This window comes from Manacus candei, unplaced genomic scaffold, assembly GCF_025592945.1.
Source record: "Manacus candei isolate 608988 ecotype Guabito, Panama unplaced genomic scaffold, ASM2559294v1 h1tg000002l, whole genome shotgun sequence".
In the NCBI taxonomy this organism is placed as follows: Eukaryota; Metazoa; Chordata; class Aves; order Passeriformes; family Pipridae; genus Manacus; species Manacus candei.
Window position 1 is genome coordinate 15,160,082 of NW_026138050.1, and position 23,889 is coordinate 15,183,970.

General features: G+C 52.4%; 1 protein-coding gene across 2 annotated transcripts; it reads left to right on the forward strand.

Moving 5' to 3' along the window:
- Positions 1-101: 101 nt before the first annotated feature.
- Positions 102-23,841, forward strand: CFAP70 (cilia and flagella associated protein 70). Of its 2 annotated transcripts, none has more exons than XM_051780319.1 (28): positions 102-226; positions 902-1,016; positions 3,219-3,405; positions 3,678-3,773; positions 4,107-4,186; positions 5,222-5,395; positions 5,772-5,954; positions 6,396-6,487; positions 7,469-7,568; positions 8,533-8,664; positions 10,315-10,437; positions 11,006-11,080; positions 11,544-11,635; positions 13,321-13,381; positions 14,612-14,803; positions 15,405-15,536; positions 16,358-16,483; positions 17,124-17,257; positions 17,354-17,469; positions 17,627-17,800; positions 18,703-18,810; positions 19,523-19,611; positions 20,392-20,544; positions 21,291-21,452; positions 21,633-21,722; positions 22,701-22,802; positions 23,458-23,505; positions 23,695-23,841. In XM_051780319.1, the coding sequence occupies exons 2-28, from the start codon at positions 906-908 to the stop codon at positions 23,773-23,775; spliced, it is 3,213 nt and encodes a 1,070-aa protein (XP_051636279.1). In that variant the 5' UTR covers positions 102-226; positions 902-905; the 3' UTR covers positions 23,776-23,841. The 2 variants fall into 2 exon arrangements, with proteins under 2 accessions (XP_051636279.1, XP_051636269.1); XM_051780309.1 differs by having other exon boundaries at positions 109-256.
- Positions 23,842-23,889: the final 48 nt, after the last annotated feature.

A 23,889-nucleotide genomic window follows, 5' to 3' on the forward strand; every position in this document is an offset into this window, starting at 1 on the left:
GGCAGCCCACACCCATCATGGCGGCGGCAGCGGCTTCACGGACACGCTCCCCACACGTGTGAAGAGCCGAGGTCTCGCGAGGTTTCGGGTCCTGCGGGAGCAGCCGCGTCGCTGTGGTTACGGGACGCGAGCCCTGCACCGAGTCAGGGAGTCCGCGGGTTCGAGCCCCGCTCCGCCGGTGTGGGGCTGCAGGACCGCCCGGGCGGGAGGACCCCCAGGACCGTTGGTGAGGGGCTGCGGGCAGGTGCACCCTAAGGTGGGAGAGGCCCCAGAGCCGTGGGAGAGGGTCTGCAGGAGTTCCCCAGGACCCTTGGTCAGGGGCTGCACCGTGGTGGGACAGCCCCCGGGGCCGTTGAGGCCGCGCTGAGGGGCTGCCCTGCCAGGCGCGGGCGGACATCAGTGCCCCTGCCCTGGCTGCGGGAGCCGGGGGTGTGAGGCAGCGGGGCCGTGGGGTCCTCGGGGTGCTCTGAGCCTCTGGAGGGATTCCCAAAGCCGAGGAGCAGACGGAGCCAGGTCCCCTGGGCATGTGGGAGCCGTGAGGAGATGGGGTGGCAGCCACAGGCCTTTGGCCCAGGAGGTCATGATTAATTTAAACACGGAGTAAAAGAGCGCCCAGGGCTGTACGTGGCGCTCGGAGCTGAGAGCAGTCTGGCACAGCGAGTCCTTCCCGAGAGCTGCAGCTGGGTGAAGTTTACAGAGCCAGATAATTTTCACATTACATTTCTCTCTGTCCTCTCCCTGCGCCTCATGATTCGTCACTGCCACAGCCCTCTGCTTTCAGTGGTGTTTTGACAGCCGAGCCCTGAACAGCGCTCACAGCCACCACTGCTGTGTCCTGCAGAGGTATCTGGGAGAGGAATGGAGCAGTTTCATGTTTCTTGCCTCATTCTTTCTCCTGCAGAGCCATGGAGGTGCCTGCAGGGCTGGCTGGTGGGAGCGTGTCCTCTGCTGCAGCTCTTCCCAGCACGTCACAGCCAGCAGCAGTACAGATCACTGTCCTGAAGGCGCAGGACCTGGTAAAGTTCTTTGGAAATGTCTCTACTAATTTAATAAACGAGGCCAAGAGAGATTCTGTGTGCTGGGATCCTGTTTGAGGCCAGGTGGGGGGTGATAAGGCTACAGGAGGGAGTGGTGGGAGTATCAGAGATTCAGGAATACCATACTGTGGGTTCCTCTACCTGCTGAGGGTTTGTTCACACAGAGCAAAAGCTTGTGAGTCACATAAATTAGGGAATGCATCTCCTCAGCAGCAGTCCAGAAATGCTGGGATGAAATGTCACTCTCTGCCTCCTCTAACTGTATGTAAATGGCAGCTTTTTTTTAAGCAAAACACAGTGAAAATGTGTATCAGTGAGGCAAATACCTCTGAAAAAATCTCAACTTGATTATGCAGTCAGATTTTCATCCCAGCTACAGCTGTTAAAACCATATTGAAAGCAACAGGGTGGCTCTGGTCTTAAAAAGGCTGTGGCTCCAGTGCCAGACTATGAGCTGGTGCCAATCAAACCATCACTGCTGTGCTTTCCATGTGATGCACCCAGCTGTCCTTAAAGTCTCCTAGAGGAACTGGCATTTGGGAGGGAACGCAGAGGAGAAGCTCAAGCAGAAAAATGCAAATCCTTGCTTCTGCTCCAGCAGAAGAGAGCAAAAAACAACCCCAAAGCACCTGCTTGAGGCTGTTACATTGTAGTGTTGGAGCACCTCTCACACTGATAGACTCAGCAAACAGGTGAGAAGTATGAGGTGAGAGGAGGAAAAACAATGCTGGAAAGAATAAGCCTATGTATTGATTGCATTCAGAATGTTGCTTTGTGGTTCTGATTGCTCCATCCTGAGAAAGGGCTGTGGCAAAAGGAGGGGGGGGTTACAAAAGGGCAATCACAACAACAACAACAATATGAAAAGAATTCCAGCTGTAAGAATGTGGAATCCACTTCCAGCTATAAGTGTGGAATCTGGTTAATTAGAGGTAGTGTAGAGAGAGATGAGAGAGGAGTCTTGGATAATTAATGGCACAGAGGAAGGTTAATTGGATTCTGTTTAGCCATTCATAGAATGCATGCTCAAGGAGACAGGGAGAGGGGCTGAAAATTAAAAACAAGTGAAAGAGATCTCTTTTTGTATAAGAGCCAACATGAAACTAATTACCCCAGTGACAGGGAGAGAGGGAGCTGAGGAAGAGGTTGTGGAGGTTGGGCATCCCTGTGGCTCAGCACTAAGGAAAAGTTGTTTGGGTACAATGGTCCTTGTATTCAGCCACTTCTCTGCGGATTGAGAACTAAACTGTGTTTCTCCTGCAGGGAGGCTCTTTGGTACTTGCTGCCCAGCACTCCCTCTCTCTATAGAGGTGCCTGGTGCCTCCCAGGCATGCAGGTCCCCACTGCCACATGTTGTGCCCTCACCATTCCTCCTGTTTAAGCCCCTCCGTTTAGACATTTTAAATTCAAACTAGAATTTGAATCTGCTCATCCCTGCTTAAAGCAAGTGGTATGAAGGTGGTGTAACAACAAATTGCAGAGATCCCCAAAGAGCTTGCTGGAGCTCCTCTTTGATTTCATAGAATCATGGAATCATTAAGGTTGGAAAAGGCCTCTAGGACCATAGAGTCCAACCACTGCAAAGCCACCACTAAACCAAGTGCCACATCCACATGTATTTTGAACACTTCCAGGGATGGTGACTCCTCCACTGCCCTGGGCAGTGTCTTCCAGTGCCTGACCACCCTTACAGTGGTGAAATTTTCCCTAATATTTAATCTAAACCTCCCTTGGCACAACTGGAGGCCATTTCATCCATTTCAGGGCATTCTGCAGCGACATGATATCACAAGCATCCCGTGAGCTCATCCCTGTAGCTCAGGAGCTACTTTCTTAGAGACAACAAACATCTCCAGCTTCTCGGAAGCACAAAAATATCAGTGGGGTATTTTGGGATTTGTTTTAGATGTGTCTTTCCTGGGGTGAAGCCTGGACCTCTCCATCTCCTATGCCAAGGCTCCTGATAATCTTTGGGGCATCACGGCATGGTGGAGCAGGAAATTTCCCTCTTAAAGGCAGGGGAGGGTGAGGTCCTAGCATGGCCAACATCTGCTGCTCTTGGTGGAACAGGCCCCCACCCATGAGCCCTGTCCTGGGCACTGAACTGAGCTGCTGCCAGAGGAACTCGGCTCCCAGGCTGCTGCTGCAGGGGCAGGTGTTAATCTGCTCTTTTTTTGACAGAAAACTCTCAAAAGCGACGTGCTGGTCACGTTGGTGCGTGTGGAGTACAACGGAGCAGTCCTGGGAGACTCCTCCAAGGCTGATGTCTTGCCAGACGGGACAGCAAACTACAGTTTCACGACTAGCTTTGAGTGCAGTGCCGACGGGCCCAACTCCTTGGATGTCATTGCGCAGAAACCGCTGCTCGGTGAGTACCTGGTGGGTACTGTTGGCTGCAGGAGCCCCTTGTTCAGGGATAGCACCTGAGCAGCAGCAGTGGGAGGATCTCAGCACTTGTGTTCCATCTCTGCCAGCTGGAAGAATCCCCTTCCACGTCGGCCTGCGCTCCTTTGGCTTCACTGTGCATGTTGGCTTTGGGAGATGACAAGCAGCATGTGCCAGAGCTGACACAGACCCTTCCCAGCCCCCGAACTGCTGGTCTGAGGAGCTCTGCCAGCTTCTCTCCTTTTATCTCCCCAGTGACTGTGGTAGAAGTGGGGCAAAAAGAGAAGAAAAAACAGGAGAAGACTGCGCCTCTTGGCCAAGCTGTGGTGGACCTTCTACCTCTGCTACAAGGTACAACATTGACTTCCACAGCCTCCATAACCACTTCTTGCTCCCTGGCACTTTTTTACCTTTGCTTATGGAACCTTGACTATAACTTACCTCCTTCTGACAAAGTGACCTTCATAGCTCTGCAAAATCTGGCTGGGGAGGAGAGGGGGTGGCATCAGTAACTCAGCATTAGGAGTTAGACCATGATTTTGTCTAGTGGAAGGGGTCTCTGCCCATGGCAGGGGATTGGAATGAGATGATCTTTAAGGTCCCTTCCAACCCAAACCATTCCGTGACTATGATTCTCTGCTGAAAGTCTCACTTTAGGCTGTTTGCGCTCCTGTTTCTTCCCAGGAGAGTGTTCATTGAAGGTCTCAGCTCCTTTGTATGCAGTGCCTGCCTCCCCATCAGAGAGCCCACGCCTGGAGGTCACGGTATGTGGAATTCAGAACTGTTCCTTCCCTCCTTCAGCTCTCTGCTGCTTTTTAATGGGAGGGAGAGCATGACTCAGCCACCTGGCTCATCACGGATGTGGTGCAGCCCTATATGTTACAGGCTTGGAGGCCTTTCCTGCTCCCATTGACGTCTGTCCCTAGTTGCCTGTGATAGGTGAAGTCATGCTGGGAAATGTTAATGTGTGCAGCTACTGATTTGCTCTGGAAAAAAAACAGAGATGGAAATCACAGTGGTGAAAAACTCAAAAGATACAACACCTGGGTCACCTCTCCAGCTTTATTAGTTTTCCTTTCTGTGGTTAAATTATCTGAGTCCATTATTGTGTGAGCTCTGGCTGCCTTTTCTGAAGGGTCCTTATTCATTCAGCTGGTTGCAAAGTACCCAGTGACTAAAATGAAGGGAATGAAGTATGAGACTGGGAAAGTGTGTCCAATTTTGCTGCTGAGCCTGCCTGCAGTGAGCACCAGGAGTGAATTGGAAGGGTGGATATCACATTAGCATCTCTGTGTTTAAGACACTCACAGTGAGCAAGGTGGGGGGACACTCATTAGGGAGGCCAGGTAATAAATGCTGACCAGCTGGTTTTTCATTGCACACCATCCATCCAGGGCTGGGACAGGTAATTAAAGGCTGCACACAGAGTGTGGAGATAGGGCAGAGGCAAAGCACAGCCTTCTGAATCACCAGGGGAAAAGCATCATTTTCCATCCTTGATGTTCCTTCTCTGCGGCTCCTTTTATGAGACCCTGCCTCATTCTCCATGGCTCATTTTATGAGACCCTCAGGGCACATGCCCTACCTCAAACAGGCTGTGATTTAAACAAACAAATACCACAATTGAGCCAAATTGATCCTAAAATTCCTTTCCTGTCCTGGTCTGTTTTCTTTTACATCTGAGATGAGGCATAAGATAACATTATACATTCTGGCCTTAGTTTTCTGCTTGCTTCTCCTTAAGACCAGGCAACTTATAATTGTCGAGTTACTGGCTCTACTTTATCCTTGTCTCACAGGCTGGCCTTGAAGTGACAGTGTGCACCAAAGAGCCCCTGCTCTCTGCCACGGAGTTCTCAAGTGGGAGCCTCCTGAGTGTCACGCTGGAGGCAGCTTATTCTGTTCCTGAAGCATTTACCACTGATTCCCAGCAAAACTACATGGCTTGTTTGCAAGTACCAGCAGCTGGTGAGGTGAGAATGGTCCAGGCATGGTGACAGGGGATTTGGGTTGTTCTCCCCCACCACAGAACAAGTGTCCAGGCATGTGGGCTGTACAGTTCCTGTGCCTGTGCACCAGCAGCCTTTGTTGAGAGGCCTTAGGGTCTCTGTGGCATGACATGTTTCTTTAACAGAAAGCTCTGCTTGGAAAGACTGGGATTCAACCTGGCAGCGTTTTTTCCACAAGGCTCTTTGTATTTATCCCATTCTTTGTATGTGTGTGGTGGAGTGTGTTTTCTGAGCCAGGCCCTGCACTGCTGCTTAGCTTTGTTATCCCAGCTCTGAGCAGCTGGCTCTTGCTCCTGCTTCTGTTGGAAATGCAAATCCTTTGTTTCTCATGTCTCTCTAGAAGGAACTCCTCTTGCTCTTCAGGAATGGCATTGTGAAGGCCAATGGTGAAAAAGAACCATTACCCCGTCCCAAAAACTGGCCCCTTGGTAACATCCTGGCCCCTGGTGCCCTGAGCATACCCAACTCCTTCATTGTTGGAGGGCCCTATGAGGATGAGGATGGAGAGCTCACCAAAAGCGAGGTGAGGAAGGACTGGCAGGGTCACAGATGGAACTGAACCAGCAGGGACTGAGAAAGATTTGTTATGAGGAGGTGGTTGGTCAGTCCCCTGTGCAGTGTCCAGGCACGGAGATGGTTCCCCTGGGACAGCAGGCGTGCAGATTCACTGCAGGAGAGATTCTGAGGGGCTGTGTGGCAGGTCTGGTCCCCAAAAACCACCCACACTGAGCTGCTGGGCTGGGAGTTGTGTTATGTGCTGTGAGCCAGGCTCTTAACACTGATGGTGTCTGCAGGAAGGGCTGCTGGCTTCTCTGCTGGGCTGGCCTGGCTATGGGGACTTGGACACCTCTGTCTGACTCACATGCTCTCCCAGGGAACATTTCTGGGGACGATGCAGGCTGTGGATTGCTGGCTCTGACTGGACTGTGGAGCCCTGGCTCTGACTGCATGCTGTTTCTCACAGGATATGGAATTCAGGATCCAAGCAGAAAGCACAAAGAGGATCGTCTGGGACGTGGAAAGGCGCTGTTACCTGGATGCTGCTGCAGTAGCTGTGTAAGGGACCTGAGGAAACCACCCCAGAACATGCTCAGATGAGTGACCTGAGGGTGGGAGCAGCAACATGCAGGTGGTCTCAGACCTCCTGCAGGTCAAACTGTGGCTGTGCCTCACCTCCCGTGGCTCCTGTTGGCCTGAGCAAGGGAGCAGCTTTGAACTGCCTTGAACTGCTGTGCTGGGAGAAGGTGGAGAAGCTGGAGCTGCTGTCTCAAGGCCACAAATGCTCATTCCTGTTGCCAGCAACTGGGGCTGGGGACTCTTTGAAAGAAGGGGCAGCAGTTATGGTGAGCAGGCATGGAGTAGGGTAGGGTGGCCCACACAGCTCTCCTCTGAGCTGCTAATTAAATTTTACTGAATTTTCAATACATTAAAAACTTTCACTCCATGTGGGCACTCCTCATTTGCTTTTTTATTGGACAAGCATTACCTTTAGTAGCTCCAATATGCTCAAGATCAGGCTAAGTGTTCCATTTCTCTTTGAATCCTTCTATTTTCTTGGCCTCAGCTGCATCATGGCTGTGAGTTTCACAGCAAAATTACTCCTTGTGTAGAAATATTCCCTTCTATTTCATTTGATTTTTAAAATTCTTTTCCCTACATGTCTCTTGGTTTCAGAGTCACCATCCACATTGCATGGGAGCTCAGGGTCTGCTTGCTCTGTGCAGTTCAGGATTTACACCAAAGTTAACCACGCTCCTTCTTGCTTGTTTTATTTCTGAAGTAACCAGGGGAGAGAGAAAACCGAGTGTGTCACTCTCTCACTTGTTTTATAGCTGGTTGTGCCATAAGTGAAAACAGCAGTGGGTGGAGGGGAAAATGTCCCCAGCTGCCCCAAAGCATACATGTTCCTGTGGCCTGGGGGTGTTTGCTGTGGGCCTGGGTTGAAGCAAGCTCAAGAGGGGCTGCTGGGGCAGAAAGGAGGGTGGTGAGGCTCTGCAGCCTGGTTTGTGCATGCCCTGATCCCTGCTTTGTGCCCAGGCTGCAGAAGCGCATCGCGGAGTGTCGGTACTGGCCCGTGGAGCTCTGCAGGGTGTCCACAGCCCCAGCCAGCAAAGGCAAAGCTAGCAAAGCTGACAAGGTAACAGTGGGGAGGGGTATGCATTTTCCTTTTGATGCCTTTGTGATACCAAAACCAGCCTCGAACCGGCCAAAGCAAGTCAGAGAGCAGGAGGCTTTGTAAAAAATCCCATTTACAGAGCTGTTAAATAGACAAAGGGTCATGTTTTTTCCTTATAGCATACAGAGCTCTCACTGGTGGTCTGTGGCAGCTGGGTGGAAAGAGGTCAGGGGAAGGGTGCTTTTTAGAATCACAGAATCCCAGAATGGTTTGGGTTGGAAGGAACCTCAAAGTCCATCTCATTCCCACACCCTGCCATGGGCAGGGACACCTTCCACTAGACCAGGCTGCTCAGAGGCTTGTCCAGCCTGGCCTTGAAGAGAATGAAGGTAATTCACTGAGCTTATCTTTGGCCAATGGTGCTTTGGAACATCTTGAAGAAGTTCATGCCTTCTTTCTTGGGCTGTAGGTAAGTTATGATTTTGGACCTAAACCAGGGTGATTTAACAGAGGAACAGCCCCTTAGCTAATGGTTCCATTCCTGGCAGCTGGTAGTGTGAGAGCTCCTAATCTGTTCCACAGTAAATTCATATAAATTGGTGTAAATTGCTTTCAGCACTCACCAGGGCCAAGATTTTGCAGTCACCTGGTTTCTGTCCAGCCCAAGATGCACAGGGTAGGGTTTCTAACCACACAGCTGCTAACTTTGCAGCTGTATCTCAACAAGACCATACTGAAGAATAGCAGAGTGCAGGAGTTAGAGAGAAAAGCTGCCCCACAGGGTTTGGGATGAAATTAATATTCTACATATGGAATGACTCCAGTGTATTCATCCAGGTTGTCTCGGCTGTGTGCCAGTGACAGAGAGCCTCTGGCTCATCAGGTGCTTCAGTTTGCTGTGTGGCCTTAATGGGATCAGTGACCCTGTTTCCCTGAGGAGGATAACAGTCTGTTCAGTATCTCAGTCCCTTCTCTGTGTTTCCAGGGAGATGAAACACAGATTTCCTTCCATGGTGTGGCATATGTCAACATGCTGCCTTTGCTGTGCCCCGGTGTGAAGGAGATCCGAGGAGCTTTCCGTGTCTTTGGCTACCAAGACAGTGAGGTGTTTGAGAAGGTGAGAGCAGCCAGGCAGCCAGAGCTCCAGCTCTGCAGCTGGGTTTGCACAGAGAGGTTGGGAGTGGACAGCGTGGGCAGGGGGGTGTTTGGGAACAGGCGTCATGGCCAGGGGACTGTTTGGGAGTAGGCAGCATGGGCAGGGGGGTGTTTGGGAGCAGACAGAGTGGGCAGAAGGTGTTGGGGAGCAGACAGAGTGGGCAGGGGGGTGTTTGGGAGGAGACAGAGTGGGCAGGGGGGTGTTTGGGAGGAGATAGAGTGGGCAGGAGGTGTTTGGGTGCAAGGAGCATGGGCAGTGGGGTGCATGAAACTGGATCTGAACCTTCACTGCTCTTCTGGTGATGGAGAAAAATAGTGATAAAAGCTCTTAGGTGCGGATTTCTCCAAGGCAGGGAATTTCTGGGGGTGTGTGAGCAGGTCTGGGGGCTTAGAGAGGCTTTGAATCTCACTCCACTCCCCCCTCTGCCATCAGCTGAGAGCTGTAAGAATGCTCCTCTCTCCCCAGTCTGGGCAAATGAACTGTGTTGCTGGGAAGAGCAAACAGTGGCTTTAAAAGGATTGCGTTACCCCAGGCAACCACCAAAAAAGCTGTCACTGGGGCTCTTTCAGCTCTGGCTCACCGAGGTTTATTTTTCTTTGCATTTCTCCCTCTCTGTTACTAAGAGTGACAGTTACATCTCCATTTTCCCACCCTCCTGGAACAGACCTGAGCTTGTTTCAGGAGGGCAGATGCACAGCCTGGTTTTACCACCCACATTCCCTGTGGTCCAGGCGCAGGAGCCGGGTGAATTCCAGCCCTTCTGCTGTCTCCCTGCTCCCACTGGCTGCTGTAGGGCAGGGCTGGGCACACAGCTGTCGGCTGGGCTCTGCTTCCCCATAATGAATGACAGCATCTTGGCTGTGTGGTGTTGCTTGTCCTGTGGCATCTGTCACAAGTGAAGTCCTTCTCATTCCTCGGTGTTATGGATGCTTTTGGCTGCCTCGTGGTCTAGGCAGTCTCCATACAGCTGCTCCATCCCTTCCCCAGGATCCCCATAATTCTTGCAAGCCCAATTCCTATAACCATGATGAGGGAACAGCCTGTCTAGGCAGTCAAATGCTGTGTAAACACAGCCTGACAAACCTATTTCTTGCCATTCCCTGTTGTGTGTCAGGGAAGCTGCTCCACACTGGGTGAGCTGGGAGCTGAGAGTTACTGCCAGGCAGGTGGGGGCACCAAAAAGTTTGCAGAGCAGATGTGGTGAGGGCAGCCAGATTCCTCTAACAATCCACATCACCAGGCAAGTCCATGAGTCAGGTCTAGGATCCAGCCAGGAGTTGTGTCAGGATCACAGAGCTGGGTTCCAGTATGTCTATCACATAGCTCAGGCAAGGATCAAGGGCCAGTTCTCAGTGAAAACACAAATCTTGAGAGAAGATGGAAAGACCCTGCTGAGCCTCATCATCCAACCTGAAGCTTCACAGCTACATGGGATCAGGGCTGGCCTGGAGCATTGGCAGCTGAACTTCTAGGGGAGGAGAATGAGGTTGCAAAGCTTCTTAATGCATTTAAGACCCTGATGATGTGTTTTGTGATGTGAGAGGTTAAGGCAAAGGGGGGAGGAGAAGTCTACTTTGTCCCTTGATTCTCTCTGTTCCCTCTTTTTTTCAGACCAAAAGTCAGCACAGTATTTTCTGGGAACTCAAGTCACATCTCAGTCTGCTCAAGGAAGGGCTGGGGACCCCTCCCCTTCCCAGTAAGACTCAGAAGGAAGACAAAGATTCCAACAGAACGGTAAGGTCTTGGGAGGCACATTGCACTGTGATTGCTCTGCTCCCACGTCAGGGGTAGTTGGGGCATGCAGGAATCAGGGGTGGATGCAGGAACCAGGGATGGAACTGTGTTGCCTCAGCCAGCTAAGAGATACTGTCACAGAATCACAGAATTTCCTCCCCTGGAAGGGACCCACAAGGATCATCGAGTCCAACCCCTGCACAGGACACCCCAACAATCCCACTCTGTCCAATCTCTCCTTGAGCTCTGGCAGCCTTGGTGTTGTGCCCACTGCCCTGGGGAGCCTGGTCAGTGCCCAACCAGCCTCTGGGGGAAGAACCTTCTCCTTATATCCAGCCTAACCCTGCCCTGACACAGCTCCAGCCATTCCCTTGGGTCCTGTCACTGGTCACAGAGAGCAGAGGTCAGTGCTGCCTTTCCCTCATGAGGAATCTGCAGACCCTGAGGAGGTCTCTCCTAACCTGAAATCTTAGCACTGAACAAAGGTACCATCTCACACACTGAACTTCCAAAGATATGAGATCTATGGAGATTGAAACAAGAGACATCTTTTTCTGAATCATTACAGAGCCCATCCAAAATCCAGTTGTCAGATGGCACTGGAGGACCTGAAAGTACCAGAATTTGCAGCGTTGATGGACAGGTAATTATGTTTCTCCAAAGAGAAGGAGATGCTAGAGCATCACTGTGCTGGTGTCTCACACCTTCCACACAATTCAATTCCTTAAGAGTGAGTTGGACAAGGGATATTTCACATAGATACTGTCCCAGAGTTCTTCCAGTGATGTCCAGCTGGAGATCAGACAAGCATTGGGCCAGAAGGTCTCTTAAATTATCAGGCATTTATTTAAAAGGGTTCCTTCATATTTTGGCTTCTTCCTCTGAATGCACATTCATTCTGCAGGCAGATTGATTGTCCGGGCTCTCTCCTTTTTCCTAACCTGTTTTCTTGAGCTGAATTTTGCTGCTGTAACTCATTCTGAGGGCGAGCCATAAAACAAGCTGTATCTCTGCAGTCTGGAGATCTGTAGCTGTATGCTCAGTATTTCATCGTGCTGGGAAGGCTCCAGACAGCACGACAGTGAGAGCAATGTTTATCTTCACAGCAATACAGTGAGGCAGGAACGTTCCTGGTGCTGGAGATAAAGCTGGACAAGGCCTTGGTCCCCAAGCGGCTGCGGGAGGAGCTCACCCGCCGGTGCGTGAGGAGGGGCTGTGCCTGGGGCTGAGGGCTCATTTCTGCAGGGTGGGAAGGGGGCTGCACGGAAAGCTCCCCCCTGGAATGCTCTGCAAGGACCAACCCAGGCCATGAGACAAAGCCCACGGGAATCAGGGGGAGGATTTGGCCAAACTGCTTCAGAAGTGGCATCTGGTGTGTTGGGAAAACACTTGTTCATCCCAGCTGGCATCTCCCTGCCGTTCCTCTCGAAACAAGAGACAGCAGAGCAGCACAGCAGTGTCTGTGTTCCTGTCTGGGCTTTGTTTCCCACTAATCCCTGTGTGCTTGCCTTTCACCTGTGAGTCCTGGCCACCAGCATGGACTGTCCGGGGTAGTACTGCTGTAACTTCACCAGAACATTCTGTCATTTTTACCTTTTCAGAAGTTTTCTCGCAATGTTTTACTCGATTTTTGGCTTTTATGTTAGTTTTCTTGTTGTTCTGCTGCTCTTTCATCTCTGCTACTTTGAGTCTTCCACTGTCTGTTTGATTTGAGGCAGTTCCTCCCTGCTGTGTTATGGGCTAGGAAAGGACCAGCACATCTCATTTATTGAGTAAAAAAACAGAAGATGCAGCAAATGAATAAAATATAAAAAGTCCAGATCTGTGTCTCTCTCAAACAGAAGTATCAGCCATTCTTTGAAGGGAGAGTATGTGTGTTGTCCTCTGTGCTGCCTACTGTCTTCCAGGAGGAACAGGTTGAGGAAGGTGAATCCCCCTTAGAACAGACCTTTCCTGGCCTTTTTTATACCATTTCTAGTGCAATGGATGTGAGTTCAGGGTAACTCCTCGTTCACCTGCTGTGTGCAGCTGAATGAGGCATGTGGCACCTTGGCTCATTGGGTTATAAGGTCTGAGAGTTTCCAGCAAGCAGGAAATGTTGATAAAATCTCAATGAATTAAGGCTGTTTTGGCACCAAGGATTTTAATTCCACAATCTCACAGTAGTTCTGGTTGGAAGGGACCATTGGAGGTCACCTAGTCTGACCTCCCTGCTCAAGCAGTGTCCCCCAGAGCAGGTTACTCAGGGTCATGTCCAGATGGCTTTTCGATATCTCCAGGGAGGGAGACTCCACAGATGCTCCTGTGCCTGTGCTCAGTCACCCTCACCTTGATAAATCTTAGTAAAAATTACAGTAACCCTAATGAAAGGTGTAATGTAACTAATGTAACACCAGTAGTGGCCCAGACAGGGTTGGTGTGGTGTCTGGGGGTAGGTGGTCTAAGGTTGGTGTCTGGTGTCAGTCTGTGACCAGGGGATGAGGTGCCATAGCTGCACTGTGTGATGTTGGGAACTGATGGATCAGGTGATTTGGGTTGTACAGTGATCAAATTTTTCAGAGCTTTCCTCAGGTTGGTTCCTTCCTTACAGCTGTTCTGGCAGAGCAGGAGCTCTGAGTTAGAGATCTGCTGCTCCAGCAGTGTTTTTGATTGCCAGCAATAAATGTCAACCCTGCTATGATGAGCTACAAGCATCAGTTGTAGGGATCTGGCCTTGGCAGTTCACTGTTGGTCTGGCATCAGTTTTCCTCCCAGGTCCCTGTGAGGTGTCTCAGGGACACGATGGCAGGTTGGAGCCCTCGCCCTGCACGCTGCCTGTGGCCACAACAGGCTGACTTCCCTGGCAGTGTATCTGGCTGATCTCTTCTGTGCTCTCATTAACAGGGTCAAGGAGATGATTCCTTCTCGCCCTGCACTGCCTGCCCAGACTGAAGGAGCCAAAAAGGTACGTGCAAGAGTGTGTGACCTTGCCACCACTCTGCCACCCATCCTGCCCTCATTCCTCTCACACAGGAGAGTCTTCATTCTCAACCTGCAGCAACATGTAGATGAGGTTTGAAGAAGATGATGGTGCAAAGCCACGAAGATGGTGGAGGGTCTAGAGGGGAATAGAGCCATATAAGGAGTGGATGGGGTCACTTGCTGTGTTCAGCTGGAGATGTGGAGACTGAGGTCAGACCTCATTGGAGTCTGCAGCTTCCTCATGAGGGGCAGTGGGAGGGACGGCTCCAATCTCTGCTCCCTGTGACCAGGGACAGCACCCCAGGGAACAGCTGGAGCTGTGCCAGGGCAGGGTTAGGTTGGATGTCAGGAAAAGGTTCTTCCCTCAGAGGGTGGTTGGGCATTCAACAGGCTCCCCAGGGCAGTGGGCACAGGCTCAAGGCTGACAGAGCTCAAGGAGTGTTTGGACAATGCTCTCAGGGACAGGGTGGGATTGTTGGGATGTCTGTGCAGGATCAGGGGTTGGACTTCATGATCCTTGTGGGTCCCTTCCCACTTGGGATATTCTGTGATTCTACAATTCCATGAAATAACACAGCCAGAAGTTTCCTTTTCTGGGTATCTCCATGCTAGTGTGCCCTGGGAAATCATTCCTGGGGTACATCACCCATGTTCACAGCCCATACAAAGGGAAGAGATGGAGCAAAGGAGGGAAGGCAGCAGTGAGGGGATGTTTGGAAGGAAATGGGATGCTGGGGAGAGGCTACCAGAGCCTAATGTTTGCCCTGGGCAGTGCCAACAGTTTCTTGTCTCTGATTAGCCCATGTGCTTCATCAGACTCAGACAAACATGAATCAGCCCTGACCACTCTCAGGTCACCCAGAATTCCTGAGGACCAAGACTATGGAGATTACAGGCTCTGCTGAAGAAGGCTGGCTCCTGGCCTTAAAGGCTCCCAGTAAATGAGATATATTTTACTCACAGACAGTTATATTGCTATAGAAGAGACAGCAATGACTGAAATACTGGGTTCTTATTAAAAAATCTTGCAGGAAGGAGCTCTTTTGTGTTTACCTGTAGATATTTTCTCAGCCCTCAGGCGTGGACAGGGAAGGATGTGACAGACTAATTGAGTCAGGTGGAGTTAATGGGAGGCGTGGGCTGTGCCAAATCAAATACATATCAAGGCTGATTGCATAAGTGACTTGTGAAAGTTAATTAATTAATTTCCTAGGTGGTGGAAGATTATCACAAACGTGTCATGAGCGTTGCCAATGCCATCCTGAGTGAATACCACAAACTCTTTGGGAAGCAGCTGCCTGACCAGGGAGCAATAGACCACCAAACCCTGGAGGAACAGAAGCGTCAGCTCAACTATGAGCTCAACACCTCTGGGAAATATTTTGCTTTTAAGGAACAGCTAAAGGTAAAGGCTCATTTGTGCTGTTCTGTCCCAGTGTGCTGTTCTGTCCCAGCAGTTTTTCAGTGAGGAACTGCTGCTCCATGGTGGTAACTCAGAATGGTGTTCCAGAATCCCCTCCTGCCACTCAGAGCTGTTACAACAGGCACTGGGGGGACAGGATTCACCTCTAATGGAGGAGGTACCAAGCTGCTTTGGTCCCACACCTGGAGAACACTCCCTATGAATGGGAGCCCCATGCTCATAACCTGAGGAAGGCAAAGCTGATATCTCACACACCCCACAGTCTGCCCTGGCAGGAAAAGGGAGTTCCCCTCTCTCAGCTGCTCAGCCCTGGCTATGCTCTGACCAGAGACCCCCTCTCTGTGCCAAGGGGATGAGGCTTCCACATGCTGTCCCTAAAGGAGCACCAGAATGTCAGGGAGGTGGGGAAGGAATTCCCTCTGCTTGCTTTTTTTTCACTTTTAACAGTGCTGGGCTGGATTTATTCCTCAGAACTAAGTTGGAGCTTCAGGCAAAATCAGTGTGTTCTGGCTCTTTCTGATAACGGAGCTGGTGGGGGGCACAGGGAGGACCTTCCTTGTCCAACAGTCCCATGTCTCCACAGTATCCTGTGGTGAAGATTGTGAGGGAGAAATACCTGAAGACCACAGCATTTGAGACCCAGGAGGAGCTCCAGGCATTCCTCAGTGAGCTCTATGTGTACCTTGTGGAACAGATGCATGTTGCCCTGAACCAGGTAAGGAGAAACCTGGGGCACTTGGGCCATGACTTCACTGTGAATCCAGGGCAGGTGAAGGACTGTTGCCTTCAAGACAGAAGCAGGCTCATGTTTCCATTTCTGCAGTTATCACACATGGGCCCCAAGCTACACTCAAGGCAGGGTCCAGTGCATCTGTATCCTGCTGCTACAAAATCCTGATGGTGGCATACATGTGAGATGCCACTTGTAAAGCTGCTGTAGCTGGTGGCTGGGTTTGTGCCTCTTGCCACTCACCTGGGCAGAGCACAGACCTCCAGCAGGAGCTGGGGTCACCAGTGAGTGGCACCACAGAAGCTTGACATCACTGTAAATAATCATAGAAACATGGCATAGTTTGGGTTGGAAAGGACTTTAAAGCTTGTTTTACCCCCTGCCATTGTCAAGGACACCTTCCACTAGACTGGGTTGTTCCAAACCCTGTCCAACCTGGCCTTGAACACTTCCATAGATGGGGCAGCCACAGCTTCTCTGGGCAACCTGTGCCAGGGCCTGACCACCCTCACAGGGAAGAATTTCTTCCCAATATCCCATCTAACCCTGCTCTTGGGCAGTGGGAAGCCATTCCCCCTTGTTGTGCCTGTCCATGCCCTTGTAAAAATGGACATTGCCCTGTTCCTGTGTGGCAGAGGTACCTCAGAGTGACAGGAATGTGTCCCACCACAAAGAGCAGCTGGGACAGCTTGCCTTTCCCTGGTGTCCAGCCCCAGCCATACTGGTCTGTACTGGGTGCAGTGCTGGACTGGGATCACATGAACCATTCTTCCCCTCCCCAGTAACACTGTCTTGCTCCCTACCAGCTCCTCTCTGAGGAAGGTGCTTCTCCCGCCCCTCCATCCCGCACCACCCAGGAGCAGCTCGGGCTCTTCGCTCGTGAAGCTGAAGCCAACAAGGACTACAAACTGGCCTCTCTGTACCACCAGCAGGTAAAGGAGCCTCTGTCCTTCCATGCCCATGTCCCCTGTGTCTGTGCTGGCAGCAGTGTGGGGCCACTGGTGACAGCTCAGCCAGCCTGGACTGTGGTGTAGGGAGGAAGGAGCTGAACGTGACCGGGATACTCAGACTGGAATGGGAAGGATTTTCCAGGGAAATGCTGCTCTCTGCAGGATGTGTGACTATCCCTGGCCAGGTCGCTAAGGACTCATATATATGAGTATTGTCCATTCTTGAAGCTTGACAGAGCTCAAGAAGCGCTGGGACAATTTTCTTGGGCACAGGGTGTGACTCTTGGGGATGGTTCCTGTGCAGGGCCAGGAGTTGGACTCGATGATCCTCACGGGTCCCTTCCAACTTGGCATATTCTGTGATTCTGTGACTCCAGCCTCAAGGCCAGGGGAAATGGGATGAGCTGGTCCAAGAGGCTTGCTGGGTCAGTACTGGGGACACTGAGCCCTTGGAGGGGGTCAGCTGGAGCTGGAGGGTATGTGTTAGGTGGAGGAAGCTTAGAGGAAGTGGGCTTCCAGCACGATCCCAATTAAGGGACACCCTCACATGTGATAGGCAAGGGCTTGATTCCTGCCAAACTGGGCTGGGGTGGTCAAGAAAGTCCTGATCTCTGTTGTCTAGAGGATAACTCAGGACCAGCACAACATCCAGGCCTGGCTGGACTATGGAGCCTTCTGCCTTCTGCACGAGGACACCACCAAAGCCCAGGAATGCTTCCAGCAGGCTCTTTCTGTGGATCTCCAGCACGTCCAAAGGTGCTGAGCGCTCCCAGTGGGTTGGTGGGAAGGTGGGGGGTGTCCCCCACACCACTACCTGGGGCCTGCAAGGCTGACTGGCCCCTCTTGCCCCAGTTTGCTGCTCTGTGGGATCGGGGCTGTCATGCTGCAGCACTATGAGGATGCAGAGGTTTTCTTTGAGGATGCCTGCTGCTTGGAGCCATCCAGCATCGTAGCCTGGACCCTCTCAGGTACAAAGCCAAGCCTACCTGGGCCTCCAGGTGTTCCTGTAGAGCCAAGCATTTGTCCTGCCCCCAATCCTCTTCTCCTTGCTCCAATCTGAGAGCTAAGGCAAAAATTTTGCTAAGGGTCAGGTATCTGCTTGTGCCCTCTGTCTGTCTCCCACAGGTTTGTTTTATGAGCTGCAGAATAATAATGTTCAGGCAGAGAGGAACTTCCGTCAGGCCAAGAAGCTCCTGCAAGCACAGCTCAGTGAGGAGAGAAGAATCCCCAAGGCTGCTGAGGGAAGAGAAGGGAAAAAGGACATTTCTCCCAGCACAGACCCAGAGGAATTCTTGCCAGGTAATGCTGGGCAAACCCAGGAGGTGCCCTGGCACCAGCAAGGAGGGGCTTGGAGCTGTGTGGGACGTGGTAAATGGTGGAAGGAGGGGAATTTCTAAGAGGAGACATACAAAGGGCGAAGGAAGAAGATGTGGACTGTGAGCTGGAGTAGAATTCCATGAAAGCTGTTGCTGTGAGTTCCCAACACAGCTTGGAAAGCTCTGCCTCACCAATTCAAAGAGCAAACCAGCAGCTTCCTCTGGAGCCTTGCTGAGTCCAGCCTGAGCTGAGACTGTCCTGAGTCCCAAATGTTTGGCCAGGCTGCAGGAAATGCTGGCTGGCTTTTTTTTTAATGTTGTCACTACTCCATGCACAGTGCCTCAGGCCAGCAGGCTCATGTCATGTGTGGTTTTTGGTCCCTTCTGATTATGAGGGAAGGGATATTCATAGAATCATGGAATCACTAAGGTTGGAAAAGGCCTCCAAGATCATTAAGTCCACCTGTTAACACAGCACCACCATGTTCCCCACTAAACCATGTTCCCAAGTGCCACATCCATATGGCTTTTGAACACTTCCAGGGATGGTGACTCCACCACTGCCCTGGGCAGGCCAGGGCCTGACCATTCTTTTAGTGAAGAAATTTTCCCTAATATCCAACATAAACCTCCCCTGGCACAATTGGAGGCCATTTCCTCTCATCCTGCCTCATTTATACCTGTTTCTGGCTTCACATGGTAACCTTGTACTCAAAACCCCAGCCCCAGGTATTGCCTCCTGCGAAGAAATTTCTTCCCACCTTTGAAAATCTGATAGATCTTTTATATTTTCTCTCTTCCCCATTTCTTGTGGAATCATGCTCCCAACTGGGCAGTTTATGGCAAACCCTTTCCAAATAATGGTTGTTGGGGGTTTCATTCCAGAGGGGGTTCCAGATGGCTCAGCTGACAAACTTTCAGAAGTGGTGGAGCCTGCCCTGGCCTGTGTGACATCCAAGGAAGAGGCTGCGGCACCAGAGACAGCCCTGGAAGGTCAGGGAGTGGGGACCTGGTGTGCAAGGGAGAGCCCAGTGCTGGGAGATGGCCTTGTGGGATCAGTGGGGAGTCATGTGGGAGCAGGGAGCTGTGCATGTCACAACACCAAGGCCTGTTCTCTCTCCCTAGCCAGGGAATCTCCAGGCAAAGCAGGTTCATCCCAATTTTCAGAGCAGCACATCTCAGGATGGACAGCCTGAATGCAGCTCTCTCTCTCTCATGTCATGTACCCAATGGCCTTCCTCTGCTGTTGGAATGTCTCTCTTCTGGGATGCCTGCTCTTAAACTGTCCCTATGGATCTCCTCTGGTCCTGTGGTGTGTGATCTGCCTCCTCCACAGCTCCACTCCCCAGTGGATGGTGGACATGGCAGTGCCAGGTGCCTCAGGGCCCCTGGTTGGTTTGGGGAGGCAAGACCCTCCCTGAAGTTGTTTTTGACAAGCATCGTTCATAAATTCCCACCTTTTCCTCTGAATTTGGACTGGAAAATCAGTGGATCAAGAACATTACTTCTTTTTAGATCTCATACAAAACTTAAGCCCTTCAGAAAGAAATGCTGAGTTAATTTCTGCTTCAGCCTCCCCTGCCACCTCCTGGGTTTTACACCATGTTACTGGGATTCCTCTGTCCCCACCAGGATCTCAGGCCCTGCTCTGCCTCCAGAAATAAATCCCCCACTTAGGGACTGACAGAGACACGTCTTCTTGCAGCACCATCCCTTGATTCAGGATCTCACCAACCTCCCTGCACAGTCTTCATGAAGGCAGTGGAATTCCTGATGAAAGTCAATGCTATCCAGGTCAGCTTAACAGGGAGTGGAGGAGTGGGAAGGGAGGTTGGTTTATTCCCAAAAAGCTGGTGGCATCTTCAGTCAGCCTTGTTTCCTGGGCTCAGGGAACGAGCTGTGGCCACTCCAGATGCTGAGCACAAGAGGGAGCAACGCCACCACTGCCCAGAGATGCAAAACTGTGGCTAGGGAGAGCATTCAGCCCAAAATGCTGGTTGTGGACACAGCCATCTCGGGCAGGTGAGGCCCTCAGGAGGCCTCAGCCCAGCACTGCCTGCTGCAGGGGGAACAGCCAGCTCAGAAATGGTGCAGTGTGCTCCTCTCTGTACATTCAGAGGCAGGAGCCATTACTGTGATGTTTCCAAGACACCAGAACCCCTATGATTCAGCCCCTTGTGTGTGTCAGAGTAATTTTTGTTCACCTATGGAATGTCCCTGTCCCACACAGTTATCTCTGGGGTCTCTCTGATTGTCATGTTATGCTGCCTGCCTAAATTCTACATGGCAGAATGACTTGGTTAAAGCAAAACAGAAGTAATCATGGAATGGTTTGGGTTGGAAGGGACATTCAGGTTCATCTCATTCCAATCCCCTGCTATGGGCAGGGACACCTTCCATTAGACCAGGGACACCTTTCATTAGACCAACATTCAAAAGAGGAAAAAGAAATCTCCCATGTGTTTTGTGTTCATGGAAGTTAAACAGGTTGTCTGTCAGCCCCCTGCCCTGTCCTTCTGGTGTGCCCGTGGTTTCCCTGCTCCCCTGACCACCACCTGTGCCCTTCCTCCCCAGTTTGTTCACAAGGCACTGGCCCACGAGCTGCTGAGCCCCCAGGGAGGCCCCAGCTGTGGGTATTACCTGGCACTGGCCCGGACATACCTGCTGCAGGAAGATGTCCCCAGATGTGAGCAGTGTCTGCAGGAGGCCGTTCGGATTGACTGCACGGTAATGCCACGTGTGTCCCTGGGGGGCTGCAGCAGGACCCCACCCAAACACTGCAGCCACCTGTGCTGGTGTGTGTGTGAACCCAGAGCTTCGTTTCCACTTTACAATTCAATGTTAGTCCACAACAGTTTCAGCAGGGAGAGCAGTCACACCAGGCTGTGGTTGTAGCCCTGCCCTCCCTGTTATCCTGTTCATTCCTGGCCTCCTGTCACCTCCTGCACAGACAGGCAGCATCTCTGAGCCTGTCTCTGCCTTTCCCTCTGCAGTGTCTGCCTTTCTTTTCCCTTTGGGTGGGTATATCCTGATCTCATTTCTCTTGGTGCATGAGCCAGGCTCTGTTTTGTGAGAAACAAGGTTGCTATTCAGCAGAGAGGGAAGGTGGCTCTGGGGAGGCAGGTTCAACAGAAGGAGGGAGGAAGGTGACACCTCGGAATGCTCTGTGGCTGCTGACTGTACCTGGGAGCCTTGTGCAGGCCAGGACACTGGGCAGGGAGCTGGAGGGGGGATCCCATGGTTGGTGTCCTGCAGGCAGCCCACCAACTTCAACTCTGTGTAAAACCTGCCCTGCTATCATAGAATCATGGAATTCCCTCTCCCCTGGAGTGCTGCAGGGGGTTGTTGTGATAATATAATTAAACACTGCTCAGCTCCTCCTTTCTGCTGCTTACAGGTGTCCCAGCTCTCCTCCCAGGTGTTTCTCTTTCCTGTCTCCCATCCCTGTCTCACTCCTGGTTTTGTGTGCACAGAACCCAAATGTCTGGGCTCAGAAAGGACACCTGTGGTACCTGAAGGGGGACTGTGGCCAGGCAAAGGAGTGCTATGAGCGAGTGGTCAGTTTTGTGGAGGATGCTGTGGACATGCACTTTGTCTACCTGCGCCTGGGCTCCATCTACCTGGAAGAGAAAGAGGTGAGGAGCCAGCAGGAGTGGTGGAGGGGAAGTTACCACAAAGCAAGTTGCTCCCCCAGCAGCTGTGGGGAGAGTGTGTGTCTGAGTCCCACTGGAGAGGGGGTGTTTGGCAAATCCCTGAGGAGGGGGGGCTGCCTGTGATGTGCTGATGCAGAAGCATGGCTCTCTCTCCCCTGGCAGTATGGCCGGGCCAGGCAGATCTACCTGCTCGCCTGTGACAACTCTGCGTCCTGTCTCACATGGCTGGGGGTGGGGATCGCCTGCTACAGGGTAAGTGCCACTGCCTTCATGTCATCTGTGCTTTAATCAGTGCCATGGCATGGGACACAGGGCTTTTGCACGATCCCCTGGATTTAAGTAAAGCTTGGCTGCCTGTGACCCGTGGCTCCACAGGCCATCATGTCCTGTGCACTGTCACAGTCCTGCTGTGGCACCCGGGCTGCTCAGATGGGCTGTGTCACTGCTCAGCACCTGCTCTGGGAGCAGACAGCCTTCCCCCTCATCCCAGCTCCAGCCAGAACCTCCTTCCCCAGGGTGGCATGGCAAGCAGTCTGGGCTCTGCTCCCAGTGCCTGCCTGCACATGACCTGCATGTCACCACCAAGGAACTGAGGGGGATGTCAGTAGGGAGGAATCTCAGTGCTTTCCCAAGGGAATCCAGCACATCTGAGGGGCTGCCAAGGACACCCAGCCACCAGCAGCGTGGTATCTCCCCAAGGAACACCTCACCAGGTTCCTCAAAGGGAGTTTGGCCAAGGGAAGCAACCAGGGAAGGAACTTGAACTTCTGTTTCCCCCTTGGCCAAATGTGCAATTCCTGAGGGGCTGTGGAATCGGGCCAGGGAAGTGCAGCCCACCAGGCACCAGCTACCCCTGCCTGCCTGGACCTGCTGCACAGCAGGAATAGGGAGCAGGAGCACAGCCATGTTTCCTCATGGAGCTGGATCACTCAGTTCCTGGAGGTGAAGGTGTTTATGCTGCTTTCCTTTTAGCTGGAGGCTGATTTGAAAATAGTGGGTGATCCCATGGGGGTGTCAGCAGTGGGAAGTTTGTTCTCCAGACTGGAGAGCTGGATGCTGGCACTGAGGATGACTGCTTGTCTCTGTCCTAAATCCTTTCCCTGCGTCCCTATCAGGGGAACCCTGCTAGGAGCTTTTGATGCACTGATTTCTTCTGCTGTTAGAGCAATGGCTGTTCACTTCTGAAGCTCCTTCTGCCTTTTGTCCATGCCTCTCCTTGTCTCCCTCAAGCTGGGAGAGCTGGTGGAAGCAGAAGATGCTCTCTCTGAAGCCAATGCCCTAGATAACACCAACGCTGAAGTGTGGGGATATCTTGCCCTCATCTGTCTGCGAGTGAGTGCCCAGCCCCGGCCAGCCCGATGGGCAGGGAGGTTTTCAGGGGTTTATTGGGGGGTTTATTGGCATCTGCTCACAAACCCGAAGATTATGGTGTAGAGCTCAGTGGTAAAAAGTCTGGGGGCAGTGCTTGGGGAAAGCAAAGTGTTCAGATGGCAAAGGCAGAGCCCTTCCTTGCTTCTTGTCATCCCCTGGGGCATGTCCTCCCTGCTGAGCTTCTTACAAATGTCCCTTCTTTGAGATCTTGTACCTTTCCTGGGGAAGGGGCACTGCCGAGGCACCTCCAGTCCTGGGGGCAATTCTGGGCCCCTCACAACTGGGGGGTGAAGCCTGGGGAGGTCGGGCTCTGCTCCCAGGGAACAAGGGACAGGACCAGAGGAAACGGCCTCAAATTGTGTGGAGGTTTAGATTGGATATTGGGGAAATTTCTTCCCTGAAAGGGTGGTCAGGCCCTGGCACAGCTGCCCAGGGCTGTGGTGGGGTCACCATCCCTGCAGGGATTTAAAAGCCGTGTGGATGTGGCACTTGGGGACATGGGTTAGCGGTGGCCTTGGCAGTGCTGGGGGAATGGTTGGATTTGATGGTCTTAAAGATCTTTTCCTGCCTAAACGATCCCACGATTTCCTCCCTGGCGGCCCTGTCGCTGTCGCAGGGCGGGCGGGAGCTGGAGGCAGAGCAGTGCTACAAATACACCGTCAAGGTTCGTGTCTGTACCCCCGCAGGGGCCGCCCGCCCTGTTCCCTCCACAGCTGGAGGCCCGGCTGTAGCACGGGAAGCTCCGTCTCCCGCCGGTGTCCCGGCCGGGCTGAGGCACCGCACAGCCGTGTGTGTGCCGGGGGTCCCGGCGGTCGGTGCAGCCCGGCCCTGACCGCCCTCCCCTTCCCCGCAGCTGGGCCTGCGGAACGACGCGCTGCTGCGGGAGATCCGCGCCGCCCAGCGCCGCTTCGGCTTCGGCGACCCGGCGTTCTGAGCCGGCGGGCACATAAAGGCCCCGCGCACCGAGCGCTCCTCCCGCCTCTGTCGCCATCGTGTCGCGACCCCGGGGAGGGGCGGGAGGGGGCGGGGCGGGGGGGGCGGGTCCCGG